This window comes from Ammospiza nelsoni, chromosome 2 (genome assembly GCF_027579445.1).
Source record: "Ammospiza nelsoni isolate bAmmNel1 chromosome 2, bAmmNel1.pri, whole genome shotgun sequence".
Classification (NCBI taxonomy): domain Eukaryota; kingdom Metazoa; phylum Chordata; class Aves; order Passeriformes; family Passerellidae; genus Ammospiza; species Ammospiza nelsoni.
Genome location: NC_080634.1, coordinates 25,631,106 through 25,653,976, shown reverse-complemented (window position 1 = coordinate 25,653,976; position 22,871 = coordinate 25,631,106). Strand labels below are relative to the sequence as shown.

The following is a 22,871-nucleotide window of genomic DNA, read 5'->3' as shown; positions in this document are numbered from 1 at the left end:
ACAACCCCAGACAAAACTCTGCGTGGGATTTTAGGAACATTTACAGCTTAAATCTTGAACCAGACTTGGATTTTACAAAGTGACTGCCAGTTTTTTTGATACAAGTAACTATACTCTGAAACACATGATCTAAATTCCTTAAAATACCAATCTAGACTGAAATCATTGCATTGAATCTTTGCATTAACAACTTAGGGTCGTTACAGATTCTGATCTCTTCTGGCATAAATCCAATCCACAGCCTAAAATCCAGCTTTAATCCGTGTGCTCAGTGTTTACAATTGGCTGGCTCTAAGCTTTTTAAAGCCAGAGAAACTGATAGAAGTCCAAAACTCAGGAGTATGGTTGGAATTCAGGTCCAGCTACACCTGTCTTCATTTGGTTTTGTCCAAAGATTCAGGACTTGAGCTTCTGGAAATGAGTAGGGAAGTTTATTTGTAGCCTTACAAAATGATGTGTTCTTGCCGATGCCTCTGTGTGTGGTTTTTCCAGTGCGATCAGTTTTGTTTACACAGTGGGAAGTTACCTTTGCCAGCGCTCTCACTCTGGCCCTGCAGAGGACAAGACTCATTCTGTTCTTTTTTTTTGTTTGCTTTTGTCACCTGCTTTGCTCCAGGTAACATCAGTTGCAAGGGGATGACAGAGCGCATTCATAGCATCAACCTTCACAACTTCAGCAATTCTGTGCTCGAGACCCTCAACGAGCAGCGCAACCGTGGCCACTTCTGTGACGTGACGGTCCGCATCCACGGGAGCATGCTGCGCGCCCACCGCTGCGTGCTGGCGGCTGGCAGCCCCTTCTTCCAGGACAAGCTGCTGCTGGGCTACAGCGACATCGAGATCCCCTCAGTGGTGTCGGTCCAGTCTGTGCAAAAGCTCATTGACTTCATGTACAGCGGGGTGCTGCGGGTCTCCCAGTCAGAGGCCCTCCAAATCCTCACAGCCGCCAGCATCCTGCAGATCAAGACTGTGATTGATGAGTGCACAAGGATTGTCTCACAAAATGTGGGTGATGTCTACCCAGTGATTCAGGATTCTGGCCAAGAGACACCCAGGGGGACACCTGAATCAGGCACCTCGGGGCAGAGCACTGACACAGAGTCTGGCTACCTGCAGAGCCATTCACAGCACAGTGTGGACAGGATCTATTCAGCCCTCTATGCCTGTTCCATGCAAAATGGCAGCGGGGAGCGCTCATTTTACAGTGGAGCTGTGGTCAGCCACCATGAGACAGCCCTGGGACTCCCCAGGGACCATCACATAGAAGACCCCAGCTGGATTACCCGGATCCATGAACGGTCGCAGCAGATGGAGCGGTACCTCTCCACCACTCCAGAGACCACACACTGCCGGAAGCAACCCCGCCCTGTCCGAATCCAAACCCTGATGGGCAACATCCATATTAAACAGGAGATGGAGGATGACTATGACTACTACGGCCAACAGAGGGTGCAGATCCTTGAGCGCAATGAGTCTGAGGAATGCACTGAGGACACTGACCAAGCAGAAGGCACTGAGAGCGAGCCCAAAGGGGAGAGTTTTGACTCGGGTGTCAGTTCCTCCATTGGCACTGAGCCTGATTCCATGGAGCAGCAGTTTATAGCTGGTCTGGGCCGGGATGGGCAGCAAGAACCTACTCAAGCAGATCAAAATGATGTTCCTGCTGATGGCACTCAGCCGCAGCAGCAGCAGCAACATGTAGATGCCAACTCTTCCTCACCAGAGAGAAGCAATGACGTTGAAATGGACAGCAAAGTGCTCACAGTCAATAACAGCACCGAAAAGGGGGCTTTGCAGCCTTCTGTCAACACATCTGTTGCCCAACCATTGCCAACCACACAGATCTACTTACGCCAGACAGAAACCCTCACCAGCAATCTGAGGATGCCACTGACTCTGACCAGCAACACTCAGGTCATTGGCACAGCTGGCAACACCTACCTGCCTGCCCTTTTCACCACACAGTCTGCTGGCAGTGGCCCTAAGCCTTTTCTCTTCAGCCTGCCCCAGCCTTTAGCTGGCCAACAGACACAGTTTGTGACAGTGTCCCAGCCCGGCCTGTCAACCTTTACTGCCCAGCTGCCAGCCCCGCAGCCCTTGGCCCCATCTGCGGGCCACAGCACTGCGGGTGGGCAAGGCGAAAAAAAGCCTTATGAGTGCACTCTCTGTAACAAGACTTTCACCGCCAAACAGAACTACGTCAAGCACATGTTTGTACACACAGGTAAGAGTGCTTCCCTTTGGCTTGCGTGTGGAGACACAGAAAGCCCTTCACAACCATGTTTTGTTTACCAGCCTGCCAGGCCCCAGGATAAACAGGAAGGAAGGCTTATCCAGGGAGCTGGTGTCACTGAACACTTCCTAGCCTTACTGCACTGAAGTTGAGTCCCTGCAGAAAAATATAGATCCCAAATAGGGGCCTAACTGTGCAGGGTGCAGAAACAAGTTCATTTCTCTTGGAGTAAAAGGCATCTTGCATCCATCCAAGGAAATGGTGAGCATTCATTGTACCCTGCAAGCTGATCAGGCAACATTAAGTGTAAGAGAGGAAACTAATTGGTCATAAGAAAAACTATATCTACTAAGAAAGGGCATCCCCCTGTAGGTTTTACAGATATGGGGTTTACAGATTAAGCTAAAGTAATGGTGAGGTTAGGGCAAATTCACTACTGGTGGAGCGGCACCAGTAGGTCCAGGCCCGGACATTACACACACTGCCACAGATTTTCTAGATCTCACATACTACTATAAGAAATTAAATCTGGGGTTTTGTCAGAAAGTCTTTCTGTACTTCACTGAGGCTAATTGCTGTAATCCCTTGTCTCTTGGTAAATCAGAGGCATCACTAGCTGTGCATACAGAAACATAGGGTTCAGTGAGAAAATGTTTAAAGAATATATGTGGAGCACAATGGAACACAATATCAACATCTTTCTGTTTAAAACTACAGCTGCTTTAATACACGGTTTATGGTCTGTTGAGATAACATAGGTAACCATATTTGCCACTGAGCCAAAACTGCCTTTTCTAGCTTTGCCAAGTTATGAGACTTCAAAGCAAGGATATGTATGTTACATGGAGTTGTCATGGGTTCAGGAGTGCTTTGCTTGCTTTAGCCCTTGGCTTTTCCTGCTGTTGGAGAAACATTCTAGTTTAGAGAAAGAGTAAATATTTCTTTTACCAAGCAGTGCCTTTGTTAACATCAGATCTTAAAATAAATGATGGGTTTGTGATACATTGAGGAGAACCTGGAAACATTGCCCAACATTCCTCTGTTGGATGCAATAGATTTCAATTCCATGTGTATATGTAAACTTTTAACTTCAATTTACCTGTATTTATCACTTAAATGAAAAACTCCTCTAGACATCTACAGCAGACATGTACATATACAAAAAGATCAACTTCTCAGGACTGGTACAAAATGTATAATTGCAAGGATCAAGAGTCCTGAATCCCAGTATTACCTTTGTGTCTGTTTATGTTCTCCATCTCTCTGTTGTGGATGAGGAACTAAAATGCAACATAGATAGTGTTGGTATTCAGAAAAAATTTCCCTTCATAACACAGTCAAATATGTCTGCTTGCATTCTTGTTCTAAAAGCTAAAAAGACTGTTTTACAAATAACTTCACAGAGATTAGGTACTTTATTTCCCCTACCACTGCACTTTGGTTTTGGAGTCAGATAAAGAATAATACTAGAAGTATTTTTCTGATCTAAAACATTCTTAGCTACTACAAGTAATACCAACTGAGGAAATAGATAGGCATCTTGAATCATGAATTAATATTTTATTTGTATGGGTCTGAGAATGCCCTAAAAAATGAACTGTAGTGGCAAGGAAAGATTTGGATAGATAAATCATTTCAAAATTAATTTAGGAGCTAACTGGCTACTGAGAGAATAATTTCACCTTAACCTACAGAGAGCAAGGCTTCAAAAAACCCTCATGAAAATAATTATGGGTGCTGCTCCAGAGAAAGTCTGTCTGCTACCTTGTCTAGTGCTGGACAGGATCATTACAAAAATAGAGGGGAGACACCTGTTCCCACTGTCAGGGTGACTTTTACTTAGGCCTGTTGAAAGAAGCCCGGCAAAGTGGCCCTGGAAAAGATCCACAGAAAAAATGAGAGGTTTGGGAGATGCAAATGTTTGAATTAATCTTTCTGTTTGGAGGGCTCACGAGAGAAGTCATGGAAGAGCCTAATCATAAACCTGAATTCAGTAACTTAAAGGCCTTTATATCTCTATATGTTTTTATGCTTCCAAAAACTAGTCTGATTAACTTTCCATGCAACAGAAACCTACATCTTTTCTTCTTTCACATGGCTGCAAGCATATTAGAGATCGCTATTTTTCCATGTTCCATGTAGACTCACTTTAATATATCCCACAATATTGTGGAAATACAGTGCTAGAGTGTATGCAGTGTCTGCACTTTATAAGGCACCATTGCCTTTCCCACCTATCACACTGTGATTAGTACTGGATTAAAGGCTGCAAAAGAGGATCACATGCCAAGGGGATCACAGCAGAGCACCAACATTGCTGCCTCCACACCTTTCTAATTTGGTGATAGGATGGTGATGGGATGGGGGCAAGTCATTTGAGGAGTGGCTGAGGTCACTTGGCTTCAGCCTGGAGGAGATTGAGGGGAAACCTCATTGTCACCTACAGCGTCCTCGTGAGGGGAAGTGCAGGGGCAGGAACTGACCTCTTCTCTCTTGTCCAGTGATAGGACAGAAGGGAATGGCATGAACCTGTCTCAGGGTAGGTTTACATTAGATATTAGGAAAAGGTTCTTCACTCTTTGGTTGGGGTTGGTGGGCGCCAGAACAGGTTCCCCAGGGAAGTGGCCACAGCACCAAACCTGGCAGAGTTTGAGAAGCTCTTGGACAATGGTCTCGGGCTCATGGTGTGATTCTTGAGGTGGTGCTGTGCAAGACCAGGAGGTGGAATTTGATGATCCTTGGGAGTCCCTTCCAGCTCAGGATTCTATGATTCCATGACCTCAGTGTCAGCACTAAGTATCCATTACGATTGCGGTTCAGAGAGCCGCAGAGCCTACATCACCAGGAGCACAGGGGCTAGAAAAGGGAACCATAGCCAGGTGCTGATGTTGCTTCTTCCTCATTCCAACTCAGGATATGCTCTGATCCTATTCTTCTAATCATCCCATATTGCAGTTTAATACCAGCCAAATACAAAATAAAGAAGCAAAAGGAAGAACATGCACATTTTAATTCACTGAGCAAAGTTTTCTCTGACTTGAAAATGAAGAATCACGGGAATAAAGAATCTACAGTGCTCACTTAGGAAGCACAAAAATTTGCATACAAAAAAGAAAAACTGAAGTTTTGCAATTCTTTGGAGAGGAGAAATCCCAGGAAGACTTTGAAGCTGAGATTAAAAAGCCACAACCCAGTGTATCTTAGAAACATAAGCAGGCCAAAATTAACATGTTTTTATAGCACAATCTTCAACAGGGTCTAGAGTGGAGGAGACCAACTTAGTACAAACTTTGGGACATACATTGCCCAAGGGAAAAATGAGCTCTGTAAATACAATCAGCCTCTTGTAAGTTAATCAGACGTTATTCTAACTGACACGCTATCATTTTCCACATCACGTGTCATGCATGTTGACCTGTCTACTCACAACACAGTACTGTGTGTGGCAAAGCCATCAGGAAAGCAAGGACTTAGTGTTTTGAGCAAATATCTTTCACCAAGTAGGGACAAACTCCTCACGAGTGCAAGGAAGAGCAGCAAGTGGATTTCATTCATGGATGTCACCGTCATACATGCAAACCATGAAATAAAAAGAAACAGAGACTTGAGGGAGATAAAAAAGTAGGTCTTTCACATCTAATCCATTTTAATTATCTCCTCTTAAAATTGAGTTTAAGTAGCATATGGTAATCTCACTATACAATGAGTGAATTATATATTACCACAGGCATGTCTTGGTCCCTAAAGATTGACTCTTCAGGATTTAAAACAGTTCAAAACAGACTATAAAAAGAAAGAAGCAGGATGTCTAGTAGAGAAAAAAAATATGAGAAATGGCAGAATAACCACAGGAAAATCATTTTCTCGATCAGTGAAAGGGAGGATCATTTTGATTCTTAGAGAGCTGTAGTACCATTTCTATCCCTGACAGCTTTGGGGATGATGGATTCCACACATGAAATATACCACAAGTGATTCAGAAAGCAAATTAAAAGTAGCTTTTGATGGGGCATTCAGGGTGTTAGTTGTTGGCTACATTATCAGTGCAGCAGCATATCATGAAAACATTGCTTGATATCACGAAAACATTGCTTGATACCATGAAACATGAGACCATGCCTTATCTTTCAGAACTCTGAGCATGAGGAGGATTTAAGTGTAGTCTGAAAAAAACAGTGTATGTGCTCAGCTAAGTATTATTCCCAGTTTATCCTTGTAGTCATTGTCTTGTCTGAATATGATCAGAGTTCAATTATACGAGTTTCTGTAATAAATTTTACAACAGTCCCGGGAACACAAGGCAATGTGGAAGATTACATACATGTTATACATACATACTGTCTCCCTAGTTTACCTCATAAGGTGTTTGATTTAACTGGCAGTCAAATCATTCAGGTTTCCTGTGTCTTACACTGGAAGTTTGTCTGTTAGGTTACCCTTTGCATGGTGCTGACTGGCCTAGGCAATTCTGTATCCTGAGGTTCCCTTTTCCAGTACTCCTTGTACACGCTTCAGCTGTGACATTTGACCAGAAAAGGGAGCAACAAATGTAAACCTCTTATAAAGTGTTGGATTCCTCTGACACTCTCTGTCTCTGCTCTCCTGAGAAATTGAAAGCAATTTGACTGAAATGAGTCTGGCCCAGGTCAGCTGTCTGGTAATCACTGATTTGTCCCTTTTTTATTGCATGCCGGTAAGGAAACAGAAGCACTGGAAGGTGAAGTAACATGACTGAGACCTTCCTGTCTAAAAATGAGCATGAGGGGCAAGACAGGAGCACAGACAGGAGAGGCTGTGCCATTGAACCTGGGTGCAGATGCCAGGACCTTTTAACTCTAGTCCTGTCTTTGTCAGTGTCTGCCTACTGTGTGAACTTGAAGAAATCACCTGAGCTCCTTTTTGCTGTATGTGGATAGGGAATTCCTGATGCCCCCTTTGTAAAGCATTTTGAAACGTCTGGTTGCAAAAAATGCTGTGTGTCAAAACACACTGATTAACAGACTTACTCTTTGTTAGCCAGAGCACCTCTCCAAAGACCCCCATGAGGCTTACCATTAGTTTATTGCAAAGAGTTCTACTGAACTGGTTTAATTTTATGATTTTTTTTTTTTTTGTCTATCTCTCTGTCTCTCTCTCATTGGTACTGGGCAGGTGAGAAACCACACCAATGCAGCATCTGTTGGCGCTCCTTCTCTTTAAAGGATTACCTAATCAAACACATGGTGACACACACTGGCGTGAGGGCCTACCAGTGCAGTATCTGCAACAAGCGCTTCACGCAGAAGAGCTCCCTTAATGTGCACATGCGTCTCCACCGCGGGGAGAAGTCCTACGAGTGCTACATCTGCAAGAAGAAGTTCTCCCACAAGACCCTGCTGGAGAGGCATGTGGCTCTGCACAGTGCCACCAACGGCACGCCTGGAGCCACTGGCACCGGCGCGAGGGCTGTCCCCGCCGGTGTGGTGGCCTGCACGGAGGGGACCACGTACGTCTGCTCTGTCTGTCCAGCTAAGTTTGACCAAATCGAGCATTTCAACGACCACATGAGGATGCACGTGTCAGACGGATAAGTAGAATCTCTCTCTCTCTCTTTGTTATGAACAACAAAAATAGAAACAACAAAAAAAGCTATGGCACTAGAAATTAAGAAATTATTTTTGTTTCATTTTTACCTTTATTTTCCTCCTTTTTTTGGGTTCATTTCGTTTTGTTGTTTTTTGTACTACATGAAGAACTGTTTTTTGCCTGCTGGTACATTACATTTCCGGAGGCTGGGTGAATAATAATTTTCCCAGTCTCCCTTGGATGGTGGCCTTAAGGCCAGGTAGTGCTTCATGAGCTCCACTGGTTGGATCTCTAGCTACTGGCCTCTAAATACAACACTTCTTTACTACAAAAAGCAAACAACAAAAAAAAAAAAAAAAAAAACCACAAAAAAATTTTAAAAAACAGACAAAAATAATTTAAAAAAATCTTTTTTTCTCACTTGTGAAGAGCACTACAAATAAAGAAACAAAACAAAATATATTACAAATCTACAAGGCCTACTGTCGTTACAAGTACACCGCTTGCAGTGTTTCAATGGACATGATTCACATTGCTGACCGCTTTTGGACTTCACAGTATCCAGTTAGAACTGTGGAATATTTTGCTTCTGGTTGAGCAGCAACCAGAGGAAACAAGGCCCTGCTGGTTTCCACCACGTGTCTGCTTTCGCACACACACACGCATCCACAAACACACAGAAAGGGCTGAGGGGAATGCGAGGCAGTGTGGCTTGGATAGTGTGGAGTCCCTGCAGGGTGAGGAAAAAGAATCAGAGGTTCCTCACCAGGATTCTGCTCCATCCCTCGCTGTCCGGCGCACCCTCCCCGCTGCTTTTCTTGTACCACCACCACCTTATAGCAGAAACCAAGAAGATTCAGACAACGAGCAACGGTGGCTTTTTTGTAATTTATTCAGTGTCTTTGCTGAGCACAGGGCCTCAGCACAATCAAGAGGGACTTTCACAGAAGGCAAAGAGAAACACAGAGGAAAATCAAAGATATCAGAGGTTGCAACCTATGGATCTAGGTACAAGAGAAGGGTTAGTTCCCACAATCTTTGCAAAAAAAAAAAAAGTTGCATCAGGATTTATTCTTGTGGAAGAAAGAGGAATAGAGGGTGGGAGGGGAGGGGAATAATAATTAAAAAAAAAAAAGAGTTGTTGGGACTTTTTTAATTCAAAATTTTATAGAGGGGCAAAAGTGACGTTTACCAGATAGAATGCTGATTTTTTTAATATATTTACAACAGTATTTGTGTAAAAAAACAAAAAAAGTGAGATTGTTAAAAGTAATTTTTCTTTGTTTTCTTTTTTGTTTTGCATACACTGCCACTAATATCTTCTCTTTTATTATATATATGAATATATATAAAAATATATATTTTATTTTAAATTGAGACTGTTAAGGTTAGCTAACCTGCTTCCAGATAGAGGGGGGGAGGGGAGATGATCTTGATTTTTATTTTAAAAAAGAGGAAGAATGTTTTCTTTATTTTCTTTTCTAGTATTATTCTCTCTGTTTTCTAATGGAATCAAGAATTACCTGGGTCGATGAGGGGCTCTGTGAAGTCATCTGTGAGATTATCTACTAGTTTTGTGCATCCTGCAGTATCTTTTGAACTGCTACTTTGTTTTTTTGAATTACATGGTTCTCTTTTTGGCTCTTACCAAGCTTCTGTTGTTTCTTTTTTGGTTCCATCTCAGAATTTATTTCTGCTGAAGGACGTTTCCTTTTGAGAAAGAGATTTTTCTAGCAATGTTCCCTTGTTTTTGGGGATGATATAAACTGTAGTCTTTCTTCTTTGAAAAAGTAATGAAAGTTTTGAAGTGTGTAATAACTAGCATTTCCCTTCTTTTTGGTCACTGGACAAGAATTAATCTGCTGTATTGTTCTCTCATCCCTGCCTTGCTCACTAGAGAGCTTCCGTATTTGTGTGGGAATCGGATCCTGCCCCCAGTAATTTGTGCTGATGCCAAAACAACTTAAAACGTTACCATTGCAAATAATCTTCCCTTCATTTGCAAAAAGTCTGACTGAAGGGCCACATCCCACATTCTCTGCATAGACAAAGCTATGAAAGGAATGTAGGATCAGTGTGAAAGATTGATTCCTGATCTGCATATATATGTTGGTGTTTTGTATTTTGTTTTATTGTGTTTGGACTGATGTTCTCCCTAGTTGTCTTCTGTGTATCTGTGTACGAATTTTTCCCCCAAAGCCAACTCCCAAAGTACATGGGTCCTTAGTTCAGTTGGATCAGTGTTTGACACTATCTTTGTCTTGCTTGAAATCCATATGAGGACTTACACCAACTGCACTCTGGACTTCATATTTTAGGTAGAGAAGAAGCACCTAACAAAAATATGCAAAAAAGGAAAAAAAGAAAAATTGCTAGTTTAGCTTTTATTTGTGTCTATATTTAAATTAAGCTTTCTTAAGTTTACAAAACTTTTTGCTTGTGAACACTGAGCATTTCACATGAGACATTCTTTTATGCTGGACAGCTTTCTGAGTATTGACTTGGTAGATCTCCATATACAATTTTGCATGTTCTTTACACCTGCGGCTTCTCTATCAGATGCCTGTGATTCAGTACAGGTAACTTCATCCATATGTTCTGTGCCTGTTCCATTACCATTTATTTGGGGGAAAAAGCCTGACAGGTGGTTCAGTCTCAGAATCTTTCTGTACCCTGCAAGGTACTGTTCAGCAGATCCTAAATGCTGAAGCTCAGATTCTTGGCTGCAATATGCAGCATAGAGAGACCTTGAGGTGAGTGCCAGAGCAATTCAGTCTTTTATAAGGTAACGTCTTTCTTTGTTGCCAGCTTATTTGGGTATTTCAAGGAGCTGGAGAAGGAGCACAAGTTCATTAACAAATATTGTTTTGATAACCACACTGGTAAAAGCAACGCTGGCATGTAAATCAAGACATGAAAAAACAAAGCCCAAGATACAGAGGGAGAACTGATATCTGCCATTTAGACACACTAAATCTACACAGAAAATAAGGTTCTGGAGACTAGAATGCAGAAGAAAATGAGGAAGATGAACCTAGACAAAAGGATTGAAGGTTTTTCTTTGGGGAAAGGAAGGTTTTTTTCCTGAGATTGTTTGTATCAAAGAATATTCTCCCATATGAGGAACTAGTGAACAATTTTACCCAACTTACAAATATGTGGCTGCTTATTTGTCATCTGAGGTCTGGGGAAAAGCTGTTTAATTTGCCATTGTAAACCTGGTGAACTGTAGTCAAGATGTAGCATATTCTGGAATATACTTCTGATACCAGAAGAGATATGCCAGTAAACATGAAATAAGAATCAGATCTAAATCCACCAAAATGCAAATACTATCCAAATTTTAATCCTTCAGTTTTCATCCTTCCCTAAATCAAAGCATTATCTTTGAAATGCCAATTTTTATAAGTTCTAATAAATTTGAAGTGAATTAAAGATAAGTTGTGAATGAATGAATGAATGAATGACTGAATGAATGAATGAATGATGCCAATTAAAAAAAAACAATAAACATAGTTCTTAAAGTAAAGCAAAGGCATACTAACTAGATTGAATTCTGAAATGCTTGTCAAAGAATTTAGGCTTAGGTCTTTAGAAATGAGTGCCTGTAATACAAACTGATTTTGTTGGACTTCCAGATTTGATCTTGTAAAACATGGAGCAACTTGCAGCATGACTGCAAATGTGGCTTAAAGTGCTTGTCAGGTCATTCTGAATTTAGAAGCTCAAACATAGCCCCCTTTATCTTTTAAAGTGTTAGATTCTCTTTGGCAGTTCTTCCTCCCATCTTTGAAATACTTATTTGCTACTTGGAAACAACTATAATATCAGAATGTTACAGCTATATTCAAGCTTCATATATTGCTACAATATGCCTTTGCAAAAGGAATAGCAGTCACCGTGATCTGGAAACTGCTGCTGACAATGTTTGAGCGAATCTCTCTCAGTATGCTTGAAAGGCTTCCTTCAAAACACCCGGTGAAATGATACAGATGAGAAAATGCAGACTGTAGCACACATCCTTTTGTTGAAGCATGCAATATCCTGCATTCCTTGAGCTTGATTTTCACTTTTGCTAAAGCTCTTTATATTGCTTTGGTGATGGAAAAGGCCATTAAATAGAACATAAATTCAAGCTTACAAGTCAAGGCCTCTCTGCAAGGCAAAAGTGCAATAAAGGAAGCCTTAGAGTGAATGAGAAGTGCCTTCTTGTACTGCTGCTGAGGCTGGTGAAGTGAATTGGAAATGTAGGACTGGCTAGAAGCAGATCTCCCCTGTGGTCCATCTCACCCAATACTGCATCTCTACCATGTGGCAAGTTAGAGATGATTTGAATGAAGATGAAAGACCAGTGTTGGATTATTACAAAGCAATAAGCCTAAGGGAGAAGATTTATTATATAATCCTCATTAGCTATTTCTACATATAAAATACATATAAATACAAATAAAACATGTATTTGCCTACAACCTAAAGGCATAAAAATTCATGGCTTTACCTTTTTATCCCATATAAAAATTATGTATTGTGGCAGATAATTCTCATTGTCCTTCAAAGATCTAGCTTATTCATTTTTAGATGGCCTCCGTGATGTCCTGTGAAAGTGACTTCCTCCTGTTAATTACCACACTGTTTAAATTATTGCCTTTCAATTTTTTTTTTGTTGTTCATTAAAACACCCTTATTCTTGTATTATATGAAATCACAAATCAGAGAACCAAAATTTAACTTCTCTTGCCTATTTCATTGAGATCTGCCTCTCTCTGGGAAGCTGAATCCACAAGCTCGGTGTCTGCTGAATAGCAAGGAGAGGACAGCTCCTGAGCATGTCCGTGTGTCTTTGGGGCATGTGCATTAGCAGGGTTCTCCTACAGTGATCTCTTGCAGGGTACTGGCAGGAACAACTCATAAATAATGGGAACCTAGCAGCACAGTAACTGGTCTGTAAATTGTAATATCATATTTCAGTCTGGTCCCTCCTCTTATAAAACCACATTAATGGTCTCTTTTAAGGGAAATAGATGAAGGTGTTTTTCAGGAACTGCTCTGAGGACACTTTCTCAATATCCATCATGCTTCTACTAGGCCCACTTCTGGCCCATGCTGTTACCTTCAAAAACAGCTCAAGTTCCCAGTAAGGTAGCAGGGAAGAGTGGCATTTAATTGACTTTCTAAGTGAATGAGACTTCCCTTTGCTCGAAGACCAAAGAACCCAAGTGGAGCCTGTTTTTCTTCTTTTGATTTCTTTTTCATCCATAGGAGAGCTGAGTGTTAACCCACATACCTTCAGCACCCCACTTCTTGTCAACCCCACTGACTGGTTTCAGTTGACCTTGAGGTACTTGATTAATGCTGCATGACTGACATGGTGGAGGAACTAGTCTCTTGCCTTTAGTGAGTATTATCCCAACATCTCCTGTCTCCCTTAGTAATGAAACAAGTCCCATAGGGAGAAGGTACAAGACATAGTCTTTGTAGGGATGTTGAGTCCAATCCAAAATCAGAAGCACCCAAATAATTTCAAACATAATCAGTATGTCATAGATCTATGACTCTCCTGACAGTCCTATGCTAAGGAAATCCTCTAGCTCTCACTCCTGAAAATTGTTTGCTGCTCAAAAGGAAAAAAATAGCACGAGCCTGGAAAAGAGAAGGGTCCAGGTAGACCGTCAAAAGCCTGACAAGACAGCTGGAGAGGGACCTTTCACAAGGGCATGTAGTGGTAGAACTGGGAGGAATGGCCCTAAGCTGGCAGAGTGTAGGTTTAGATTAGATATTGGGAAGAAATTCTTTATGATAAGGCTGGTGAGATACTGAAACAGGTTGCCTAGAGAAGATGTGGGCTGTAGGTGTTCAAGATCAGGCTGGATGGGGCTTTGAGTAACATGGTCTAGTGGAAGGTCCCCTGCACATGGCAGGGAGCTTGGAACTGGATGATCTTTAAAGAGCCTTACAACCCAAACCACTCTATAATTCTATGATAATATCAAATTAGCACCTAGTGGTTGTTCTGCCAAGAAGGACTACGACTTGAGAATCAACCCTTTTAATTCAGCATCCAGGTCCTCTGAGCCATTGGAATAAACACAATAGTAAAGAGTCAGCAGGCAGCCTAGCTGAAGCAGTGTCTGATGGCCTGAAGCAAAATAGCTGCTTTTCACATTCCCTGATTTGTTCTTTTACTGGCTGTGAAAATTCATGAAGGAGATATAAAGTCATGAGAACCTGGCCCTGAGAGGTTTTGAGCCTCCTCTTCTCCCAGAAGGTTTGTCTTCAACTGACCACTAAATAATCAGAATTCTGCTGAAAAAAGACTTATGAGGGAAACTGCAGATAACACATTAAGTCTGGAATCTTGAGTTTGTAAATGCAATGAACACCTTTTCCAGCACTTGGCAGTCCTGCTGACAGAAACCAAATGCAGGTAGAAAGGCCTTGCAGAGGCAGGTGCTGAAAATGCCAAGGGTCTGCAGCATGGCAAGTAAGACAGGCAAGTGTATGGAGGTGGCCTGATGCTGGATACACATGCACAGGGGCTGGTTCTAGCCATGCCAAGTCAGTGTTCTTGCTGCTGTTCACCTTATTTTCATGCAAGAATTAATAAGCTCTCAGCTGGTTTCCTTTAAAGCTACTCAGTGATCCAGTTCATTTCAGCCAGAGCAAAAAAGCCCCCATATTTTCACAGATCACTAAGCTGGAAAATATAGAGACAGTTTTAGGTATATGCATATTCTTCAAACTGACAAAATAAAAATGTGGGTTATGCCTTCTCTTGCAAAGAACAGAGAAATTTGGTCCACGAGGGACACAGCCTGTTTGAAAGAGAGGAACACGTAACTCTCTTAGACCTATTGTTATAAGGCAACACAAGGGGGAATCTTTGTTTTGTTTTTCTAAGAACATATGTAAATGAGAAACAAGATGTGTTAGGTATTAGTGTGTATCTATCTAATTATTCCCAGTGCTGATAACTAATCAATTATACTAGTGCCTCTAAGAGTAGAGAAAATATGATGCTTTCATTGTTGTTATTTCTGCTCCCCCTCAGCTATAGATCAGGAGTACCTAAGGTGGAAAGAGCTACACAAATGAGAAATTTTGGTGAACAAAAGAATTATTTCCCTGTGTAGGTGTGCCAGTATCTGGACAAATATCCTCTCTGAGTTAGAAAGGATATCTAACTGTATATCTAACAGGATACTGTTAGATAATTTTAATTTTAAAATTATGCTTCTAGTGAAAAAAAATGCAAAGTTAAATATTAATCAATATTTTTTCATTATATATTTAGCAGTGTTGCTGATCTTTTTGTATTTTAGCCTCTGCAGTAGCATTTGACTCACAAGCATTAAGAGAGAGTTCAAGACAGGAGAAGCAGAGATTACTGATGTACTGTGAAGAAGATTGAAAAGTAAATTGAACCCGTGTGCTTTAATTCGCTATTCATGCTGCAACTAAACTCAACTAAAGAGTTTCCAGGTTTATTTTAAAATAAAAGGAGACAAATATAGTCTACACATCCTTCTAGCAAAGTCATATCAGGAGAAAAGTAAATCATGGTTTTTAAATGCCAATTTCCCCTAGAATTGTTCATTAATAGCTTTTAAAATAAAAGAGGCCAGTTCAAGATAAGCAGAACTCTGATGCTCTAACACAATTCTTCACGTTACACATGATCATAGTTTCCACTACCACTACCTACATGAACTTCACTGACTTTCCCCAAAGTCAGTGAACTGAGATTTTTGTGTGCAGCCACACATGCCCAAAGACACTCTTCATGTTTCCCATAGGAAAAGGAGAGTAGCACTGAGGTAAGCAAACCAATCACAGAATCATAGAATCATTCATGTTGGAAAAGGTCTCTGAGATCATCGAGTCTAATCATTAACCCAGCTCTGCTAAGCCCACACTCAACCATGTCCCCAAGTGCCAAATCCACCCTTGTTTTGAACGCTTCCAGGGCAGTGTTTCCACCACTTCCCTGGGCAGCCTGTCCCAATTTTGCCTCCCTTTTAGTCAAAAATTTTTTCCTAATATCTAATCTAATCTTCCCCTGGTACAACTTCTGGCCATATCCTCTCATCCTGTCACTTGTTAGATGGGAGAAGAGCCTGATTCCCACCAGGCTACAATCTCGTTTCAGGTAGTTTTAGAGAGTTCCCCTTTAACCCCCTTTTTCCCAGATCCCTCTGTAGAACTTCCTAAATACTTTCTTAACTGTATTTTAACACCCCAATTTACACATTTTTCCTCAACTATTTTTCAAAAAGCAACATTAAGATACTTCCTTGGAAAGTAAATACACTACAGCCTTGAATACACTGCAGCCCCATAGACAATTGCTTTAAAACAGAAATACATCTAAGCAGTATGAAGTGTGTTTATGTTTGGTATCTGTAGCAAAGTTTCATCTAAAATGTTCCCTTCTTACAAAAAATATCATGTTTTCTTCTTTGAAAGGGTAGGGAAGAAGGAATGTTAGTGGGGCATAGTGATCTCTTCATATTGGATGGTGTTTTTCTGCTGTTTCTTACTTTGTTACACTTCCAATTTTGGTCCTCTTCCAAAGTGATTTCCTTTTGATTGGTTGGTTGGCATCAGCTCCCTGTAAAACACTGGAGGGTAAATGTTCTTTCTAAATCAAATTAATAATATGGGGGCATGGCTATGTGATTTGACTCTAGCTTCTCCAGTGCCAGTGAAATTCATGAAAGAAAATCCAGTGAAAAGGGATACTTTCAAGGGAAAAATTCTGTTCTAAATTTCCATCAGCGCAACCCGTATTGGCACTTTTGGGATTCCGTGCATGTCACTGCAGATAAATACAGCCCCTTTGGATAGTTTAGCTGTGATTCCTTTTAAGAAAAGCATATTCTAAAAATATCCTTTGCTACAGCAGTACCATTACACAAACAAACAAACTACCAATACCCCATCATATGTGAGAACTTCTACCCAGTTCAGCCCAAAGGGGCATTTATTTTTGTTTTCACTCCTCATGCAAACTTTCTTAGCACTTGAGCCCTCTCTGAGCTGCAACCACCACTGGCATCCCTCATAAATGCTCTCTGTCACACTGGGCTCAGTTATTACAGTACCCCATATGCTTTCATGAGTTCCCCACTGGAGCCTTTCCTGCTGGAAAATCTGGTACCAGTGTAACAAAACATTGCTTACTTTAGGTATTTTCCAGACAGAACTGCAGACTTCTACAGTGTTCAGTCCTTCTACTGTTGACTTATTGGTGATTTTTTTGCCAAGTTCACAGTGGCACTCAAGGAATGTGCAGAGCTCAGTTAGGTACTTGTTGTGTTCACCTGTCTGATTCTGCAGTGTCCTGTTCCTACAAAACAGGCAGGTATCTTTCTGAGATTTTTTCCTACAAACTGGACAGATACCTTTCTGAGATCTAGATATTAAATAGGCACCTTTTCTATTTCATTTTGCTTCTTCTCTTTTTGCCACCTGGATATTGCCATATTCTTCATTAAACCATATAAAGCCCCCTAGAAGTTCAGCCCTCATGTTGAATGTATACTTGATCAGAGAGTATCATCACATTCAAGAAACAGGATTACATTTACCCAACTGCCCAGCTTTCTTTTAATTTTTCCCATTTAGTCATTTACTTTCATTTGTCATGTAGGCTGTTGGTACCTATGGGATCTTTGAGTAAAATCACATTATATTGCCTGCGTGTGCGTGTGTGTGTGTGCGTGCATGTGTGCAGTTGTATGAGCGTGCATGTGGATGTGTGCATGTGCAGGGACAGCCAGTTACCTGTTCCTGCCTTTACATACTGGCTGCTAATTGAGTGTGTGGACATGCATGGTTTTGATGCAGGGAAGGCTTTAGATGAAACAAGGATTACAGCATTAACTCTGGAGCATTGGCAGGTGACTAATGAAAAGCAGGTGTACTACTCATACACTATATATGCACACGTATATTCATAAAAAGCAGTCTGTTAACCAGATGCTCTTTGTTGGATGTTTGCCCAAATTAGATGTTTGCCCTCATTAAAAATGTGACACCCAAATTTGGTCCAGGATATTTTTGTGAGTATCCATTCTGAAGGGAAGGCTGAAGTGTGCCTCCCAGGGCCCTATGTGGTCTTTCAGCCACAAAATAAATAAAACAGTCCATCTCAGCAGGCTTCACTAGCAGAGAGAGGCATCCATGGGGGATGACAGCCCTGGAACAATACTGTTGAGTTCAGTCACTTGTTTCCATTGAATTTCAACATGTCTACCTTGCAAAGGAATAAAATCCAAGCAAAATAACCTGCCTGTTTGCTCCCTTAAAATAACAGTAAAAAATTATCAAGCCTTTAATTAGTTAGCAGCACAATATATTGATAGACTCTAAAATATTCCAGGTCTGGAGTCTCTAGTTTCCAAAACACCGTGTCAAACAGCTCTTTCCCCACCTCAGGTACTGTGAAACATATTGATTGAGTAATCCATTCCAAATGTGCAATCACTAACAAATAGCAAGTAATGTTCTCTGCCTTGGTCTTTGCCAAAATCTTTTCAGAATCATGGTTAATGTGTCTAGAAGATTAGCAGATATTCAGGAGGAGAAGAAATTTGTCTGTAAGACTATTCCGTATGTAATCCATGAGAGCTGCAGGATTTCTAGAACCCATTTTGCACCCATTTAGTTAGTGGGATGAATATGTTTAACTGCTGCCTATTTTGGTATCATGCTAGCCCTGAAAGCAGCATTTTATTCTTTTAAGTCTTTTGCCTGACTAGGGGATTTTCCTTGTTCTATAAAGGGTAATTAAAGATTTAGTGGGATACCTTTTTTCTTTCATTTTCAGTCATAAAAATGTGAGTAAATATTCTTCTCAGATTGGTGGCATATCCCTTCCCCTTTTGAATAAGACTTTAATGCAACAGTTTTGGCTGGTTGATTTTTGGGTGAGATTTTTATTTTGGTTTGGGGTTTTCCTTTGGTTAAATGTACATTGTCTCTCTATAGTCAAAATGTCTGTGATTGTAACAGTATGTATTTCTTTTACTGGAGAAAATAGATTTTTGGTTTTTGTTAACAGTACTAGTGACTTTGTGGAAAATGACAAGTTGCTATTTAGATCTGCTTAGTTAAGTACAGTACACTACAATACAGTATTTCTGAAAGCTAGAACATACAGTACACAATATATATAGCAATTCTATATCAATATATATACATAGTATAATCATTTAACTTTTGCATCTGCCTACGGTCATAGAAAAATAATTTTTCACATGTATCATTCACAACCCAATCAACTGCTGCAGCTATTTGAAGCATTTACCAATAATTATTACAGCTCTATTGTGCTTTTTCATATTATTAACTTCTTTATTGTCTTCACAAGCATTTTTTCAGGCTTTTTTTAAATCTCTATGTAGTAAGATGTAGAAAACTTTTTTTTTTAAGAAAAGGTAAAACAGTATTAGGCTCTACAAAAAATTAGAGATTGTTCCCTGCTACCCTTTCATATCAAAAGAACAATTAATCAAGACAAATATCTATTAGCTCTCTTCCTACGATGTCCTGTTATTTCATTTCTAAAAGTATATGTCAGACTTTTCCTCTTCCATTCCTAGCCTTGGAGAAAGATGCCGAAAGTGGTCTCTCACTCCTTCCAAATCCTGTTTCTTTAAAGTTTTAAGATTTCCTAAAATTCTCCTCTGCACTAGGGTGGGGTAGAAGAAACATTGTTCTCTGTATAGTTACAAAGAATGTGGCCAGGGATTGAACAAGAAATACCTCCATCCATGACTATTAATATATTCCAATTGGATCCTTATTTATCCACTTGATCACCCCTTTTTCAAATGAAAACAACCTCTGAAAGTTTTAGTTTCAAATCATAAGTTCCTCTAGATGAATGTTCCCTTTACCATCTTCATAGTACATTCCTGTTGGTGTTGAATTTTGTGTCAGTCCCACTGGACTTCCATTGTCACCACAGAACTGCTGAAAAAGATGTCACTAGGGATATGTCAACATCTAGATCCAAAAGCCCCGAAACAGCTGACTGACACCCAAGCCTCATGAGTTTGGGTGTCCTTTCTGTATTCTCACCTTGCAACAGATGGCTCAGGCAGCAAGCCTTGGTTCAAAATTAGTAAGAGTGCAAACTTATGAGAGTATGGAAATTTTATGTTGGCTTTTCTATATATCAGGAACATCTAATTCGGTTGATGTTCATTCTTTGGTGGATAACATATCACTCCTAAATGAAAACATTTAAAATCAAGTGGATGAGGGTTGTGGAGGAGGTATTAATTTTGTCTCATTTCTCCTAACTGTGAAGACTGGAAGAAATGAGAGATGATCACATCAGTTACAAACCATTTTCATTGAGAATGAGCAAATCTGTGTCACTGCAAATCAATAAAGGTTTTTTGAAGTAAGAAGAGAGGGAAAGAGTTACCTATGCCACATCTTGGGATATTAAAATGAGAACTTCAAGAATGGGAATTATCAAGTGCCGGCGTTCGTAACAGTCTCCTGTCATCTGCCATTTGCCCATACGTGGAGGCCACTACCACATTCTTTTTCTTTCTGCTTACAGTTTAAAAGTTATGGTCTTCCAGCAGTGATTTCTGAGTCTGGCTTTCCTTTACTCTGTGTATACCCATTTGTAAGGGAAGGAGGAGACTATCCTCTCAATATTAGTTACACAAGCAACAGAACTAGATTATTTCATGAAGGATGGACTTTGTCCCATTAAGCCAAACAGATGCCATTTCCCAAATTAATTCCAGTTAGCTGCTGCAACAGAGTGCTGATTCAGTGGTCCACATTTTCTGACCATGCTCTTTGCTTTTCCTTTGACTGAATCATACATATTTTTGTAGAGAGTGTTCCCACTTGAGTGAGAATACCAGATCATTTAAATGGCTGCATACCTATTCCACACTTGCCCTGCTAATCCTTTGTAAGGTTCAGTAATTCATTTAGCATAAATACTAGTTTAATGTGTTTCTTGATTTAATTTCTTTGTTGCCTTTTATTTTTCCTGATGCTTTTTTAAACACCTCAATTCATTTTGCATGTTATACAGTTTACAGTTTATATTTTTAGGCTAAGAAGTGGTTTTACAAACAGGATGGTACCAAACAGGTAGATTATCCACACTAGAGATTGTACTTTTAGAACACAGTGTGTACAGATACAATTGCCTAAGGGAAAGTGAAACTAACAAATAATCAGCTGGTGAACACTATTTTAACATATCTTCTACATAAAAGACAGTCAGTCATTTGTGATTCCAGAAATCTTGCTTTTTTTGAACATGTATCCTTTCTTTTTTGTTCTCTGAAGAAATACTCATCTTGAGAATTGTGATGTTTTAAGAAACTCATTTCATATGTGCATATTTTCTGCTTTTCTAAGGAGAGAGAAAACAGGAGGTGATATCAATTTTACAGTTCTAAAGATTCTTGCATTGGCGACTTTCCTTGAATGATATTAACATCAAGGGAAAACTGTCCAAATATTAGCTTTATTCTAGGATGTGGTTTTCATTATTACTTTCATTTTCCATCTCCTTGTTGACCAAGTGAACTTCCAGGACTAATGCAAGCAATGGTCTCACGTTTCAGTGGTCAGCAGCATTTATATTCAGCTTCTTTTTGCACTTCTTTTGTGTTTTGTACAGCTTCCGAGGAACACAACAGTTGAAGTAGGTAACACTATCACCACGAGAGGGAGAGCCTTGTACAAGAGAATGTTACTCTGTGCTACTGTGCTGGTACAGAAAGGGATTTTAAAGCTCTTTGCTGCAAAGTTAACTAAGAGGAGAGTCCCCCACTTTGGGGATGTTTGCACCAAAGACAGGGGGCCTCCCAGGAGAGGGAGATGCTTGAACTCCATACAAGGGACTTGCTCTTCACCTGTTCCACTTAGAGGAAAAGACTGAATCTCCAGTATCTGCTGCTGCTCTTTTTTTTTTTTTTTTTTCTTCTTAATATGAATAACTTGTAAACAATTTATAATTCCTATTTATTGGTGAAAGAAGTGTCACCACATTTATTGGAGTCAGAACTATTTCTTCACAAGTGTCTTCACAAGTATCTTCATTGTCTTTCGGGGTGTCCTGTTTCTTTTGTCCTAATGCCAGGATGTAGCTTGGACTGCTGTGAAACTCACAGGAGTCCTTTAAATCTGGAATTTATTCCCAATTTTGTATGTTCTGAACAATCCGTTCCCTAGATCCTTGCTCCAAAGTTCAGGTTCAAAGAAATTCTCCCAATGAGTTAAATTGGAAAATTGCTGGTTTCCCATTGCCTCCACCAATAATGAGCTTCAGTTTGTCAAACATAATAAAAAAAGGTGCTAGTTCAGGCAGGACGTACTGCATGACTTTGCTTGCCAGCAGTGAGGTCCATGCTTAATCCTGAAAACTGATTGGACCAATAATCTGTGGGCCAAATTCTGCAGGCAGGACTCGCATGCCCTTTTGTTGACTTGAGTCCATTTTGTGTGACAGAGAAAGCATATGTACTCCTACAGAAAGCTGTAGTCCTGAAAAATAGTTTCATGTACATTATTTAAGATGCCACAGAACTGTTCCCCATAATTTAGCCTGTTTCTGCCCAAAGTTTTTACTACTCATAAAACTGACTCAAGATTTGATTTCACTCTACCAGGCAGATTTTGCCTGTGTTGAGGGCTGTGTGATTACATAGTCTCATATTCTCTCCTTCTCACTGAGAGACTTAATTAAAAAATGTCCTACAGAGTGTGACAGTTGCTTGCCTTTATACAAGGCTTGGAACTTGCTTTTTTCATAGAGTCCTAAGTAGCTTTGAATCTTTCTTTGGGTTTGATTGATGATTATATGTTTATTTTAAGTAATCAAATAGGGAGCCACAACAGGTAGTGTAGATACATGATTCATAGCAATCCCTTTTCCCTAATTTACACCCTTGATGTGTCACTTTTGAATTGCCAAAACAGTGTAAAAGCATTTGGGTATTGGATATTTGGAGTTGATTCCAGGTTTCTGTCTGCTTTACCCAGAATTGCTCTGGCCACACATTTGCTATTATGGTAGCCACATATT

General features: G+C 40.3%; 1 protein-coding gene across 3 annotated transcripts in view; it reads left to right on the top strand.

Moving 5' to 3' along the window:
- Window positions 1-8,267, top strand: part of ZBTB20 (zinc finger and BTB domain containing 20) — a 473,031-nt gene extending 464,764 nt beyond the window's left edge. For all 3 annotated transcript variants that reach the window (XM_059466192.1, XM_059466193.1, XM_059466194.1), the window contains 2 exons: window positions 617-2,224; window positions 7,385-8,267. In XM_059466192.1, the coding sequence (XP_059322175.1) occupies window positions 637-2,224; window positions 7,385-7,803 (2,007 nt within the window). In that variant the 5' untranslated portion in view covers window positions 617-636 and the 3' untranslated portion in view covers window positions 7,804-8,267. The remainder of the gene's footprint in view (window positions 1-616; window positions 2,225-7,384) is intronic.
- The last annotated feature ends 14,604 nt before the right edge of the window (window positions 8,268-22,871 follow it).